Here is a 16,960-nt window from a genome sequence, read left to right as displayed (position 1 = left end):
ATATATATATATATATATATATATATATATATATATATATAATATATATATATATATATATATATATATATATATATATATATAATATTCGTCTAATTAATAGATAACCTATAGTGTTTCATTGACGAGTGAATCATTAGTTCCATTTGTAAATCGTTTATGGTCACACACGGGCATAAATACAATCAAAAAGTCAAAACTTTATTGGCATAATTGTCGTTTACAATGTTTGCAAAATGGCAAATAGCATATATACATAAAGTTATTTAGATTAAGCGATTCACAATAAATAAAAACATTCAGAATGTTTTGTAAAGAGATCAAAATAAAGGTGAAAATAACGAATATAAACGAATAATACAAATATTATGGAAAAAAAGAAGGTCAGTTAATGGACAAGACTCTGGGATGCATAAAATGTTTCTTGTGAGGCTATTAAATTTTAAGTACTTTATGTAATGTTTATTCATGATAAACTTGTGAATGCTGTCTACATTGCGCACAGACATCATTAGCATATACAGCATCGCCTATATAATTATTTAATATTGTATTAATTTCTACAGAGATGATAATCATATCTATAGGAAGCTTTAAATTATTACTTAACGAAATAAAACAAATTGAAAACAAAAACTCGTTTATGTAATCCGTAAAGATAAATTTCTCTCTCAAGGCGTCCAAAAAGGTATTGTACTCGAGGAGCGGATATAATATTCTTGATACTTCAAACTTCCATGTTCTGTTCTATAAATTTTGAGAATTAAAAAAATCAGGCTCTCATGAAATCTTTGAAATCAATCTTTGTATGGCTAGTTTATTCAGTTATTCAGTATTGTTGTGTTTCCCCTGTTTTATTCGTTTAATATTCAGAAACAAGTGCCTTTTTTTTTTCAAAACATTTTTTAAAAGAAAGAATTCAACCCTCCAAAATTTTGTTTGCCTATGTCACAATATGAGATAAATCCAGCCCTGTAAATGATGCTGATTTTTGTTGCCAAATTGGTTTGGAAGCGTTGTTGAATAAACAAGTAACGTTAAACTGAACTTTTATGCCTGTATGACTGACAATTTTATTGACCACTGAGAAAGCATTGATTTGGTAAGATGATGGTTCATACCATGTAGAAAAATTACATTTTGAAAAATAGCTTAGATGTAGTAAACTACTTTTGCCGTGTTGCTGCTGTAGCTTAGCTTAGCTAAGGAATGGGAAACCACTACAACACTGTTATACGTCATCATACGTTGTCGCTAGTTCTTAATGTTACATCAGAGGACATGCGCCGATGTTTATCACACATTTCAAGATGTTGAAAAAAATGTTGTAGCGTTGCAAAAAGTACAAATGTACGGTGTACGCACCGTTCATTCACATGTACACATATGGCCGTAAGCAAAACAAACAATGCGTTATCACATGCACGGCAAATTGCAAATCTGTGGTGTAGTGGTGCCTTGAGAAGTGGGTAAATGCTTCATTTGTGTACAGCAAATTGCTGGAGTTCGAAAATCAGGAGTTAGGCAAAAAAGTGTGAAAGAGTTAAATTTTTGGAGTTTATTCTTTAACTTTCACAACAGTTTGTGTTACGGGATACTCCCTGGCTGTGTTGTATTTCGGAGTTCATTCATTGGTGTTCAGGGGCACGTTTTAACAATAACGTTACATCAGGAGCGCGCCATGACACGAGCCTGGTTCTGCCACACGATCGACTGATGAAGTTGTCTACTTCGTCATGAGGTAGGTAAAAAACTAACTCCAAAATGTTCTTTATCTTCTGACAGACAGCTGATTATAGCTGTTACGTTAGTGTACTGACGCCAATAACCGCGGCGAACTTTGTGTTGAATGAATCTCCGATGCAAAACATGGCTGTTTTGAGCGGACTTTTTTTCGATGTGAACAAGCTAATATTAGCTTACGTCTTTCTGTTCACCTTATTTTTTTGTAAACGAGTGTTTTGCTGTCAAATTTAAGTTGCGACTCGCTCAAGAAACATTCTGTTAAGCTTCCATAATGTCATGCCGACGAGACGAGGTAATATCTAGCAATGTCAGTAAACTGAAGTGTCTAAGTCTAACTTTACCCTGGCTAAAAACGATCATAGTTTAGCCATGAACGTGTAAAGTAATGCCTGCAATGTTTTGAGTCGTAACGGCTAACGTTACAAATGTTTTAGTAGTGACTCGTGACCTATGAGAGTTCGTGGCTTTCATATTAAACATTTTGCATTTTCAATCACACTAACAGGTTGTTTTAAATTACATGTTTTCTCTTCATTGTCAGGATGTTGACAGAAGTGCTGGATGGAGGGAAGTAGTAGTAAAACTGGACGAAATTTGTTTCTCAGATTTTCTCAATTCAGGTGAGTTATGTGTTTAGTAATCAGTTAATAAAGAGTAAGTGACTGTAATTTTATGATTTATTTTGTAAATAACATGTTGTTGATGTTATTGTGTAGTCCAGCAGAAGTTTTTGAGATAAAACAACACTGAAAAAAGATGACCAGGGCTCAGCTGATGTACTACATGTTTTCTTGCTTTTTGGATGTCAAAGGACTGGTAAGTATTAAATAATACTTCAAAATGTTATTGAAAAAAATATATATTTTTACATTTGTCTGAACGATTATCTTTTCTTAAAAAAAAAAAAACAATTTCTTTGTGACTGAAGAAAGAAAAGAAAGACATGAACCTCTTGGATGACAAGCGGGTGAGTAAATTATCTGTATTTTTTTGTTCTGGAAGTGGACTCTTCCTTTAATGCCTATTGTTTATAAAGGGATGTTTATCTTGTGTTTCGGTCATGCCAAAGTATTGATGACCATCATCTGGCCACTAAAGAAAACCCTCAGCCATATCATCTTTCCTCAGGGACATCAAAAGCACAGGTTTCCACCTTTTACATCGTCTTGGACTGAGAAGTTTCGCCTTGTCAGTCATGTGAAACCTTGGGTATTGTTGAAGAGCTGTTCAAGTAAAGTAAAGTATCATGATGCTCTGTCCAGCCTGTACATATTTTTTTTTAAAGACAAATGTATATAATAATGATATAGGTAGAACTGAAGTCAAAGAACTGAGAGCAAGGCAGTTGAACAAGCAGTATTCTTATTTAAGCAAAATGTTAAGTTCTGTCCTCTGTGCTCCATCCTTCAGCTTTCAGTTTTGTTTTTATTCAGGCGCCTCAAACTAATTCATGGAATGTATCCTGGTATCACTGTGGAGTTGTTTCTTGTTACTTCATCTGATGTATATCTACCTCTGGTTACACAATACTACTGCACTATTTTATAATTATTCAGGTTTGATTTTATATAATGCAATGATGTGTTTTTGACTATGCTGTATACAGTTTTACTAAACATTTCTTGTTGGCACTGCAGACATGTATTAAATGTAAATGTTTTGCTGTTAGATTTTACAGTATTTTATGACAGCAGTTAATTTCAAAGTGTTTACATGCATGGAATTTCAAAATCCAATCTATGTATTTCCTGAAATAAAAGCAGCTAGTTGAGAGTATGGCTTTCAGTGTAGTCATTTCCACATAAAACATATTGTGTTTACCCTAAGAAGTGTTTTTAACACTGGTTAAAGAGTTTAAATTATAATTAACTAAATTTTAGAGTTAAAATTACTCTCCAAATGATTAATATTTTAACTCCAGAAAGTGTTAAAATCTAACTCTGAGAAAGTGTTAAATTCTACTCCATTGAATTTCCTTTTGAACTTTCAATTTGAGCGCATTGGTTTACTGGATCCTTGGACTGAAATGTTTACAGGGGTTCACTGGTTTAAGAAATTTCAGATGGTAAAAATCTGCTTCTTTTTAATTGTAAGGTATTTTTTTTTTTTTCATTATTATGTACTGATTTAAATGACTGGGGTGTGGGAAATTCCCTCGCCACATGGCCTTCCATGTTTCTAACTTGCAGTCAAGTGTATATGACATAAAAATATATTTTGTAATATCAATCAGTGCAAACAGTGCTATCTGCTAGCAAACTTTAGCGATTTTTTGCAAACGTTTATTTACAGAACAACACCATAAACACAAACACAAGATTAAAGGTAATATACATATAATGAAAAATTGTCATAAATATCCTTATTAATGGCAAAAATTACCTATATTTATAAGTCTGCTTGCTCGAGTGAGCAGGCATGTTGGAAAATGGAAATTTCTCTTAGCCCTTCGTTTGAAATGAGGTCCCGAAAATTCTTTGTTTGGAGGCCTATCTGGCCCTTCCCCTTCCCCCTACCCTTCCAACCTAACGAGAAATGAGACACCCCTAGCACTTCACCCCCCCCCGGAGCCAAGCCAGCTCTTCTCACCTTTATTCATAGGTTGGGGGGAAGGTGAAAGGTGAAATGGCAAGTTTAAAAGTGACACGAACGACCCTCATTAACAATTGTGAGGTTAGATGTTTGAAAGGTTGTGAAAAAAATGGAGGCACCAGTGCAATCACTTTTTTTGTGTGAAAATAAATAAATAATTTCTTCATTTTTGCTTATAAAGGTATAGGAGTAATACATCATTCTGACCTGTAACGGGTCCATTTTTATTTTAGTGCACTCACAATAGCCTATAAACAACTCATGCGTTTATAAAATAAAGGAAAACAGAAGATGCGCTTTCTGCCGTCTGTTCTTGAACATCGCTTCACAATGAACAAAAGCTTTAAATTACCACTTTAAAACGAAATAATTCAAATCGAAAATAGAAACGTTCATTATGTAATCTGTAGGCCTAAAGATTTAAAGATATTTCTATATAAAGGCACGTCCAATTTAGAAATGGCGAGAAATTTTTCTATTTATCTCCATTATTGATGAATGTCTAAAATATAAAAGTAAGGAAAAGCCTAAAACAGGGCTGATTATATTTATTTTATAATTCTATTAAAATTATAATGTTATAGAATATACTATAAAATAATTATAATTACAAATTATACTGGCATAGAGTATATGTAAAACTTTAATAATTGTAGCTGCTTATATTTTCAGATTTTATGTTTCTCTGTTCTATATATCTTAAAATTTAGAGGATTTGCTGCAACGCAATTTTGTCCGATATGCAAATTATTTATTAGCCTATTAGTATTTTAATCCATAAAGCAAATGCTTTAAAAACACCTTTAAAAAATACTATTTTTGCATCCAGATGCTTTTAAAGAACTTTTCAATATACATGTTATCTTATATCTTAAATGAACTTGTATCTTAAATGTAAACCATGATTTCGTTGTATTCCCTGTGTAACGAATCTCTTACTTATAGCTACATTTTAGGTGCGTCTGAGCTTTGTTGTTTATGATTTTTTTAAAAATCAAGAGTTGCGCGCACTCAACAAAACTGACAAGACTCATTTGAACGCTTCTGATAGACATTGCATTCCTAACCCAACAGAATCGTGTGTGGTTCGTTATAACACTGTAAAAACGCCTAAAAAGAATTACGGTGCAGATTATCTGATCTTAATGTAATGCCGCAATTTACATTTTCTATTCATTTTCATTTTATTGTCAACAGACGTAATATATTGATTTTGTTTGGGCAGGGGAATATGTCCAATTTAGTGGCATTTTTTGGCCCCAGGTCAAGCCTTCCCCAGCCTTACACACGCTCCGCCTATGATACTAACTATATATATACCCTTAGAATATATAGCCTATATATACCCACTTAGAATAATTTTCTTCCCGACCCGACACGCTAAATTTAATTCTCATTTCCAGAATCTCACATTTAACCATTTGGAAACAATGTCGAGTATAAAACTTTTTTCGCAGTACATCCATTATATTTCCATGTTCCACTTTTAAGACGTATTACAGCCCTGCATTTTAGTCCGTCAAAGATCAAATGCGGGCTAAAATTATATTTTAGACATTCAGTGGTGATTTAAAAAAAAATTGCAGCGCTGGAGGAACCACGAGACCAGGCTACCATGACGGTCCTGTTAGCAGCATTGAGCGCACGTTCAGCACAGCTTGGAAGGGTTCCTTGTTTAAAGCTTACCACAAAACACTGGCAAAAGTAAATACCATGACTGTCTAATAGTAAGGAGATATTTTAATTATTTATTTAGAAACTACTGTTTTCTGAGTCAGTGATGATGCAGTTAACAGTCCTCATATCCTCGTTGGACGCGCGCCTTTAGAGAGAAATGCATCTCTATGGACTAGCTACATAATAAAAACAGTTTTTGTTTTCTATTTGTTTTTTTCGTTAAGTAGTAATTTAAGTCTTTCTACATATTTATTTATCATGTCTGACAAAAAAATAACGGTTAAATATTTTCCACTGAAAAAAAAATGTAACTGATCGAGCTTGAGCCTTCATGTCCTAAAAATGTGTTTTGCTCTCTCCGCACAAACGATTGGATATGCACCTAATAGCGCATATTTATATCTATTATTATTTATTTCTTTTATTTTACATCTATGGATTTTAGTTTAGCCAATTCGTGATTTGAGAAGGCAAATTGAAAGAGTAGGTCAACTCACTGTCTGCCGCTTGGTCTTTAAGAAACAAAAAGCTTACGTTTAACGAACAAAAATGCTCCAATTTTTTTTTCTAAATTAACTTAATAAAAAGGAAACGAAATTATAAATACTTTGCCGTTACATACAGAATGAATTACCGATTATGGCGCCAGATATTGAAACAACAGACATAAATACTGTCCAAATAGCCCTCTTTGTGCAGGGCTTGGCCACAGAATGTTGTTCCTTGCGCCACCTGGTGGATATTATATGAAGCGCAACAACGTTTTAAAAAAACCTAAAAAAGCCCCTGCAGGCCGCCGCGTGGCGACGCGTGCTGAATTGCAGGCTGCCGCGTGAAAAAAGACGCATTTTTAATGGCCAGATCTGTACATCTTGGATGGCCTGAGTGTGTAAATTCCAGCAAATTACATTTTTTGGTGAACTATTCCTTTAAGATCAATATAAATTGTACCTATAAATACACTTTGTTCATATTTTGTTCAAATATGTGACTCTGAACCATAAAACCGTAAGGGACTTTTTTAGACTGACATTCATACATCATCGGAAAGCTGAATAAATAAGCTTTCCATTGATGGTTTGTTAGAGTAGGACAATATTTGGCTGAGATGCAACTATTTGAAAATCTGGAATATGAGCACAAAAAAAAAAAAAAAAAAAAAAAAAAAAAAAAGATCGAAATATTGAGGAACAAAAAGTTGTCCAAATGAAGTTCTTTGCAATCCATATTACTAATCAAAAATTAAGTTTTGATATATTTTCGATAGGAAATTTACTAAATATCTTCATGGAACATGATCTTTACTTAAATAAAATCCGTAATTTTGACCAATACAATGTATTTTGGCTATTGCTACTTAAGACTGGTTTTGTGGTCCAGGGTCACATATAACTTAAGGTATATAGTATATACCATATGCTCAAATATAATACATAATTTAAACTTTGCCCAAATCTGTAAGTCAACAAAGTCATTTTCATTTTGGATGGCCTGAGAGTGTAAATTCCAGCAAATTACATTTTTGGTGAACTATTCCTTTAAGATAAATATAAATTGTACCTATAAATACACTTCATATTTTGTTCAAATATGTGACCCTGGCTGGATCACAAAACCAGTCACAAGGATCAACTTTTTCAGATTGACATTTATACACATTATCTGAAAGTTGAATAAATAAGTTTTCCATTGATGTATGGTTTGTTAGAATAGGACAGTATTGGGCCGAGATACAACTATTTGAAAATCTGTAATCCGAGGGTGCAAAAAAAATCTAAATATTGAGAAAATTGCCTTTAAAGCTGTCCAAACGAAATTTTTTGCAATGCATATTACTAATCAAAAATTAAGTTGTGATATATTTACAATAGGAAATTTACAAAATATCTTTACTTAAATAAAATCCATAATTTTGACCCATACAGTGTATTTTGGGTATTGCTACTTAAGACTGGTTTTGTGGTCCAGGGTAACATTTAACTTAAGGTATATACCATATGCTCAAAAATAAGGCATAATTTAAACTTTCCCCAAATCTGTTCTGATAAAGAAACAAACTCATTTACATCTTGGATGCCTGAGAGTGTAAATTCCAGCAAACTAAATTTTTTGGTGAACTATTCTTTTAAGACAAACATAAATTGTACCTATAAATACACTTTGTTCATATTTTGTTTAAATATGTGACCCTGGATCACAAAACCAGTCATAAAGGTCAATATGGTTATGATATGGTTTGTTAGGATAGGACAATATTGGGCCGAGATACAACTATTTTAGAATTTGAAATCTAAGGGTGCAAAAAAATCTAAATATTGAGAAAATCGCCTTTAAAGTAGTCCAAATAAAGTTATTAGCAAAGCATATATTAGTAATCGAAAGTTTTGTTTTGATATATTTACAGTAGGAAATTTATGGAACAAGATCTTTACTTAAATCCTAATGATTTTTGGCATAAAAGATAAAAGCGATAGTTTTGACCCATACAATGTATTTTTGGCTATTGCTACAAATAAGACTGATTTTATGGTCCATGGTCACATAACTCAAGGTATATACCATATGCTCAAATATAAGACATAATTTCAACTTTAACTGGTGTGAATTCATACTGTTAATGACCTTACTATTTTAAAATGTAGGAAAAGTAACAAAGAATGAGTAGGTGTGTCCAAACTTTTGATTGATGGTGTAACTGAAAAGCGCAGACACATTAAGCAGTGCATTCAGAATTACCTTAACCACAGTCCTAAAGTTGATTTACAAGATAATCACTCACCATTTTTCATTTTAACCAATCCTTAAATAACCTTTCTTTGTGAACGCTATTCAAGACACCCGATTCCAACTGGGAGCAGATCTATATTCCAGCCAATTAGAGCCATGACTCATATGTCACTACCCACAAGAACATTCTTTTTTGCTGCTCCAGCAGGCTGTCGAGAGGACTGTAAACATTACTCAGAACATCTCTGAGTGGGACTACAGCGGGATTGAAATGACTGACAGGTCCTCAGTTTCTGCATCACGCCTCTGCAGGCGCGCGGGCCACGTGTCTTTTATAAACACTTCCTGTTTGCGACTTTCAGTTGACAATATGCGACTTTCCAAAAAGGCACAAGAGTGATTTTTAGAATAATGACGCAGGTTTGACGTACAAGAAAAGCACACTCTTATTAGCAAAGTAACGGCACAATACAGCTTTTTTTTATTCCTACGTGGTAAAAATAGTAATTTTACAAATGATTATTGATGCAGAGGCGTACTGAAAGCACCTTTGAGTCTGATATAAACAAATATAAACACTTGTTCTGAAGTTTTTTTTTTTAAATAAATAACTTTTATTCAGCAAGGATGCATTAAAATTATCAAAAGTAACCATCAAGACATTTATAATAGTACATAAGATTCCCATTTTGAAAAAAGGGGGGGAAAGCTGTTCTATTCATCAAAGATGGGTTATTATATAATAAAAAAAGTGTTAAAGTAAAGCTAAAAACTAAAATAAATAATAATTATTATTTATTAAAAAAATTGTTTAGTTAAAGTTTATATATATATATATATATATATATATATATATATATATATATATATATATAATTTGAAATAAAATAAACTTTAACTAAACAAAAAAATTAAAATGTCAAAGTTTTTTATATTTTATTTCAGCTAGCTGCCAAAGCAACATTTCTTGTTTTCATTTAGTTTATCTTCATATATTAAAACAACTAAAATAGAAATAAAACAAAAAACTCTAGACATTAAAAAAGACAAACACACAACAAGATTAAAAATAACATACATAAAGATAGAAAAAATTCATTCAAATTAATTCAATAAACAAATAATGCATACATTAAAAAAATAAATAAATCATGAACAATTCAGTTGATTAATAATTTAATGACTCCTAATGAGCACCTACTGCCGTATAAAAGTAATGTGCAAAACACTGAAAAAAATTGTTAACTACAACTATTAAAAACATTTTGTTAATTAAAATAAAGCTAAAACAAAATAACCAAAATATAAGATAAAAAAATTTAACTAAACGAAAAAATGTAAACCATTAAAAAAATTCCATTATTTGAAATAACAAATCTTAACTAAAGAAAAAAAATGTAAAAATGTACATTTTTATCTTTTATTTTAGCTAGCTGCCAAAGCAACTTAAAATAACTAAAACAAAAATTCAAACTAATTAAAAATGACAACCACATAACAAAATGAGTTAACTTTAACTAAAAATAACAAAAAAAGTATTTTATATAAATAAAGCTATATATATTTTTAATTAACAAAATGTTTTTAATAGTTGTAGTGATGAACATAATAAAGATGTTTATATACTTTATCTGAATTAGATTTTTTTATTTTTTAATGTATGCATTTTTTGTTTATTGAATTCATATTAATTTATATTTTTTTCTACCTTTATGTATGTTATTTTTAATCTTGTTGTACGTTTGTCATTTTTGTTAGTTTTATTTATTTTTTAATATGTCTGTATAGTTTTTATACATTTTCTCGCTGTTTTAGTTATTTTAATATCAAGTTAAACGAAATGAAAACAAGAAATGTTGCTTTGGCAGCTAGCTGAAATAAAATAAAATAAAAACTTTTACATTAAAATTGTTTTTGTTTGTCAGCACCTGCTAGTGTATAAAAGTAATGTGCAAAACACTGAAAGAAAAATGTAATTCAGATACAGTATATAAACATTATTATGTTAACTTCAACTATTAAAACATTGTTAATTAAAATAAAGCTAAAATAACAAATATTACATTTAAAAAAAATGTTTACTAGACTGAAATTTTTTAAACAGGTTACATTTTATTTCAGCTAGCTGCCAAAGAACCATTTCTTGTTCTTATTTAGCGTAACTTGATATATTAAAATAACTACACCATAAATAAAAATTGATTAAAAAATTATACAGACATATTTACAAACAAACAACTAAAATGACACGATAACATGAGTAAAACTTTAAATAAAAATGATAAACGTAAAGGTAGAAGATATAACAACATTTTTATTAATATTAATCTAAAAAAAAACAAATAAGTAAATAAAAATAAATACATAAATTAAAATAAAAGTAAAAAATAAATAAAAAGTAAAAAATCTAATAAATATTAATAAAAAACTAATAATATCTCTCAACTAAAATAACACTGCCCTGGTTTCCTCAAAATTATTAATCATATTAAATATAAAAACTGTAATAGTATTTCACAACATTGTGTTTTTAATTTAAAAAAAAAAATCAGCCTTTGAGTGGGAACCAATATTCTACATGCATTTAATTTAAATGTTGCATTGTTTAAGGGACATTAAAACAGGTCTTGAATCAAATAACTTACTTTTGTGTTTGTAAAATTTTTTAATTTGCATTTACAATTTACATTTGAAGTACGTGCATGATTCCTTCATATGGTAATCGAATTCTGAGCTTTAATTAGTTTACTTTGCTACAGTTTACTAAGTACTAAGTTTTGCAGCTGAATAAACTGCTTCTCAAGGTAAGAGGATTACACCATTAGCTGAAACTGATCACAAACAGCTCGCTGAAACTAAGCAGACATGATCTGCACTTGATTCTAAACAGAATTTCAAGGAATTCAGCAATTCTACATTGGAAACAGCTGACTCCATAAAGCCTAGCCCACAGACTTCAATGCAAAACGTACTTTTTCCTTACTTAGCTAAATTTTAAAATGACTTTTTTAAGTTTTAATGGTCTGATCCCATAATACACACTGTGATTCCTCATTAGTACTGTGCATAATGTTTGAAATATTAAAGAAACAGTAACTCACATCCTAGTCTTGAGTTGGATTCTGGGTAAAGATGTCTGAGGGCGCAGGAATATTTCTTGATAAAGTTTCATGAATTTTTCATGGGCCTCTTCTGAATTGATACTGTGTGAAGAGAAGCAAAACTGTTATGCAGTCTTTTAAAATAGGATATTAAAACACTAGTTCAACAAGTTCAAAAGCAACTGAAACATTTAGAAATTAATTTAGCACATTAATGGGCATTTGTACCTTTCATTTAGCCGGGTTAGCTGTGTGTAATCAATGTCTGTGAGAAAAGAAGAAAGTTTACCAGATCAGTAAAAAAAACATTTTAAACAATTTTACAGTGTTAGAAACATTCAGTAAGTAAAAATGTGACAACCAACCCCAGTCTCCTCTATCTATCTGCACTAGTATGCAGTATAGAACAACTTTTTCATTTACAAAGTGAGCCAATACAATGTAAACAATATATATAAGATGTATAATACAACTTTTTACATTATTAAACATGTTTATTTGAAATGTCTCTGTACCTGAATGTCGGTATCGGCGCATGGCTGATGCAGTAAATGAAAACAGGGTTCATTGTAACAGGGAGAAATATCAGGTTTCTTGCAAGCAAATGATTGTTGAAGTGTGCTTGGCCTGTTGCTGTCCGTCATGGCAACAGTCTTGTACTCATATTACAGAGAGTACAAGGTTATCCTGTTAAATGAGCACTAATAAAGCGTGATTATTAATAGCTTATTGAAAAAACACGTTTCTAATCGAGAAATACAAAGCTCACGGCGATGGTTTGTTGACAACTCACATTTAGCAAGTTAATGCGGTACAAAATGGCTAACAGGCTAACATATCAGTAAAAAAGAAATTAATATTGCATTACTTACAATTTAGACGTAATATTTCCAGTTAGTTTGTCTGTATTTGCATCGCCGTCGAAAATACTTCCAAACTAGGCCAAAGCGGAAGTGAGCGTCGTGACTCGTCTTTTTGAATGAATCGAATGAACGAATCACTCAGCGAGTCGCTTGTTTTGTTTCTTAACGAATCAGTGTTTTTGAACGATTCGCTTGGTTATAGTTTTTTACAATCGTTTTTGCACTAATAACAGAACCGTAATGTCATTTTTCAAAACTCTTGACACATAATTCACAACCAATGATCAAAATGCACATTTTTCAAACCACTTAACACATTTTTCAAATGCTTGGATACAATACATATAAGCCAAAGATCATTTGTTCATTGAACTTAAATCACCTGTTCAAAATGACACAACTTAACATCAAAGTATTACTATTTCAAAATGCAACTCACATATTACATCTGAGATGAGTGTGCATTCATTTCATTACAAAGATTGAACTATCAGTTGATACATCTGCTTAAAATGATAAGTAACTGTTGCATTACCCTTGAAGCATAGCTTTTATGGAAAATAGTACATGTTTCAGGATAGATCATTTGACACCAGTTACCACAGAATATGACCCAAGTGGACTACACTCTCAGAAAAAACGGTACAAAACTATACCTTTTAAGGTACAAGTAACTGTCACTGGGGTGTTACCAAGGGTACAATTTTTTGGGTACATAATTGTACAATAAGGACCCATTGTGTACCTTTAAAGGTACCTTTAAAGAATATGTTTTGTTGCCCAGGAACAAAATTGTACCTCTGGAGTACTTTTTTTTTTTTTTTTACCGTGTATCTATGGATGTCATATTTCATTCTTTATCAGATATGGTTTCTATGGCCCCATGTACCTCTTTTACAGAACACATTTTCATTTTCATATTCATATTCAACATTACTGAATGCAAGGCTTCTTCAAAGATATGAACGCAATATGCAAAGTTTTGAACACTGGACAGCCTGTGTTACAAATAATGACTGTTTTGAGTTTTGTATCTAGAGTTTTGAAAAATGACATTAAGGTTCAGTTAATAGTGCAAAAACGATTGTAAAAAACTGTAATAATGTAATGACACTCATTTGTCGGCACCTTATGGAAGCAGATTAGTCTCATTACAGTTTTTTACAATCGTTTTTGCACTAATAACTGAACCTTAATGTCATTTTTCAAAACTCTAAATACAAAACTCAAAACAGTCATCATTTGTAACACAGGCTGTCCAGTGTTCAAAACTTTGCATATTGCGTTCATATCAAGAAGCCTTGAATTAGCAGAAGCATTGTTTCAAAAAACGAATTTGTTATGAAATATTATAGGAACATTACTTTAGATCACCCATACACAAGTTAGTTACCCATAGTTTCAATGTGTTTTTGCTAGTACAATCATTAAATATAGTTGTACAAAATATGTGATTCAGGTTTCATTTTTTTTACTGTAGACTGAGAACAGTACAGACACAGTGGTATCATTGAAATACTGTAATGTGGAATTTACTGATAAAACAAATCTCAGGATAGGTTTTCTAAAGGAAAAATTTAGATTCAAAGTTTTAGCTGTTTTTTTTTTTTTCAGCAGGGTACAGTATACTGTACCCTGCTGAAAAAAAAAACTGCTAAAACCAGCCTAGGCTGGTTGGCTGGTCTTAGCTGGTTTAAGCTGGAAGTAGCTGGTTTTAGCTGGTCTCCCAGCCTGGCCAGGCTGGTTTTAGCTGGTGGTTTCCCAGCCTGACCAGACAGAAAAGTGGCCAATACCCCTCTAAAACCAGCCTGCTGACCAGCTATGACCAGCTAAAAACAGCCAAACAGCCTAGGCTGGTTTTGGATTTTTTTTTTTCTTTTTTTTTTTTTCAGCAGAGCTAATTTGTGTACCAACGTTCTTGATACATTTTTCTTTTCTTTTTTTTTTTTTTTTACCAGGGTAGCCATTAACTCATTAAAACCACAAAAGCAATAACATAAAAATGACATCTTGCATTCAGTAATGTTGAATATGAAAATGTGTTCTGTAAAAGAGGTACATGGGGCCATAGAAACCATATCTGATAAAGAATGAAATATGACATCCATAGATACATGGTAAAAAAAAAAAAAGTACTGCAGAGGTACAATTTTGTTCCTGGGCAACAAAACATATAGGTACACAATGGGTCCTTATTGTATTGTACCCAAAAATTGTACCCTTGGTAACACCCCAGTGACAGGTACTTGTACCCTAAAAGGTATAGTTTTGTACCGTTTTTTCTGAGAGTGTAGTGTAGTCCATCTGGGTCATATTCTGTGGTAACTGGTGTCAAATGATCTATCCTGAAACATGCACTATTTTCCATAAAAGCTATGCTTCAAGGGTAATGCAACAGTTACTTATCATTTTAAGCAGATGTATCAACTGATAGTTCAATCTTTGTAATGAAATGAATGCACACTCATCTCAGATGTAATATGTGAGTTGCATTTTGAAATAGTAATACTTTGATGTTAAGTTGTGTCATTTTGAACAGGTGATTTAAGTTCAATGAACAAATGATCTTTGGCTTATATGTATTGTATCCAAGCATTTGAAAAATGTACATTTTGATCATTGGTTGTGAATTATGTGTCTAGAGTTTTGAAAAATGACATTACGGTTCTGTTATTAGTGCAAAAACGATTGTAAAAAACTGTAATAATTCACGCAAAAGACACGATGCACACATGTGTCCCAATTCACGTGCACGAAAAATATATATATATATTCACAAAAACCAATTAACGTTCAAAAAATAAGAATATAAATTCATAAAATACGTTTCACAAATTGCAAAACACAATTCACAGATTTGTACTTCTATACTCTTTGCTAATCTGCTTCCATACAAGACTTCCGGTTGAATAATAACATCAAAGACTATATACTAAATACAAATAACATGCAGTATACATGATTTGATAACATGCAGTAACCAGAAAGGCTGTTTGCATATATAATTAAGATAATAAATCAAAACAATATGGTAAGACACAATTTTCAAGATAAAGGAGCAAAACTAAATATTAATAAATAAATATTAATAAGATGGATATAAACACACATCAGGTTATTATTGTTAACTACAAGTATTAAAAAAGTTAACTGGAATTAAGCTAAAATAAGATATAAATATTAATAAAAACTATACAGATATATTTTAAAACAACAAAAACTACTAAAAACAACAAACAACAAAATGAGTAAAAATTTCAACTAAAAGTAACAAAAATAAAGGCATGAATATTTTAAAAAATCGAATTAATATTAATAACAACACAACTAATAAAAATGACAAACACAACAAAATGAGTAACAAACAAGTGCAGAAAAATCTAATTAATCTAAAAATTCTAATAAATAAATAAAACATAAATACAAATTTTAATAAATATTAATAAGGTGGATATAAACAGGGTTATTATCGTTAACTACAATTATTAAAAAATGTGTTACTTGAAATTAAGCTAAAATAAAATATTGATATTAATAAAAACTTTACAGATATATTTTAAAACAACAAAAACTAATAAAATGACAAACGCAACAAAATTAGTAAAATTTTCAACTAAGTATAACAAACATAAAGGCAGAAAATATTTTTTAAAATCTAATTAATATGAATAAATCTAATAAATAAATAAATACAAATAAATAAACTTTTTAAAATAAATATTAATAAGGTTTGTTAATTGTAATAAAGCTCAAATTAAATATAAATATTAATAAACATTTATTATTTTGTATTATTTATTATTAATTATTTTAAAACAACAAAAACTAATAAAAATGACCAACACAACAAAGTTAGTAAAACTTTAACTAAAAGTACCAAACATAAAGGCAGAAAATATTTAAAAATCTAATTAATATTAATAAATCTAAAAAATAAATAAATTAAATTAATTAAAAATAATATTTTAAAATAAATATTAAAAAGGTGGATATAAACAGGGTTATTATCGTTAACTACAATTATTAAAAAATGTGTTACTTGAAATTAAGCTAAAATAAAATATTGATATTAATAAAAACTTTACAGATATATTTTAAAACAATAAAAACTAATAAAATGACAAACACACAACAAAATTAATAAAAACATTCAACTAAGTAACAAACATAAAGGCAGAAAATATAAAATTTAATTATATTAATGAATTTAATAAATAAATATTTAAAAAATATATTAATAAGGTGGATTAAAAC

General features: G+C 30.4%; 1 protein-coding gene across 1 annotated transcript in view; it reads right to left on the bottom strand.

Moving 5' to 3' along the window:
- cnbd1 (cyclic nucleotide binding domain containing 1) overlaps positions 1-12,380 on the bottom strand; it is a 57,808-nt gene extending 45,428 nt beyond the window's left edge. Inside the window, exons 1-3 of the mRNA XM_073830594.1 lie at positions 12,359-12,380; positions 12,072-12,108; positions 11,844-11,945 (exon numbers count right to left, since the gene is read on the bottom strand). Of these exons, the coding sequence (XP_073686695.1) occupies positions 11,844-11,945; positions 12,072-12,108; positions 12,359-12,380 (161 nt within the window). The remainder of the gene's footprint in view (positions 1-11,843; positions 11,946-12,071; positions 12,109-12,358) is intronic.
- Positions 12,381-16,960: the final 4,580 nt, after the last annotated feature.

The sequence above is a fragment of the Garra rufa genome, chromosome 24 (genome assembly GCF_049309525.1).
Source record: "Garra rufa chromosome 24, GarRuf1.0, whole genome shotgun sequence".
NCBI lineage: Eukaryota > Metazoa > Chordata > Actinopteri > Cypriniformes > Cyprinidae > Garra > Garra rufa.
This window is presented reverse-complemented; position numbering and strand designations above follow the sequence as displayed.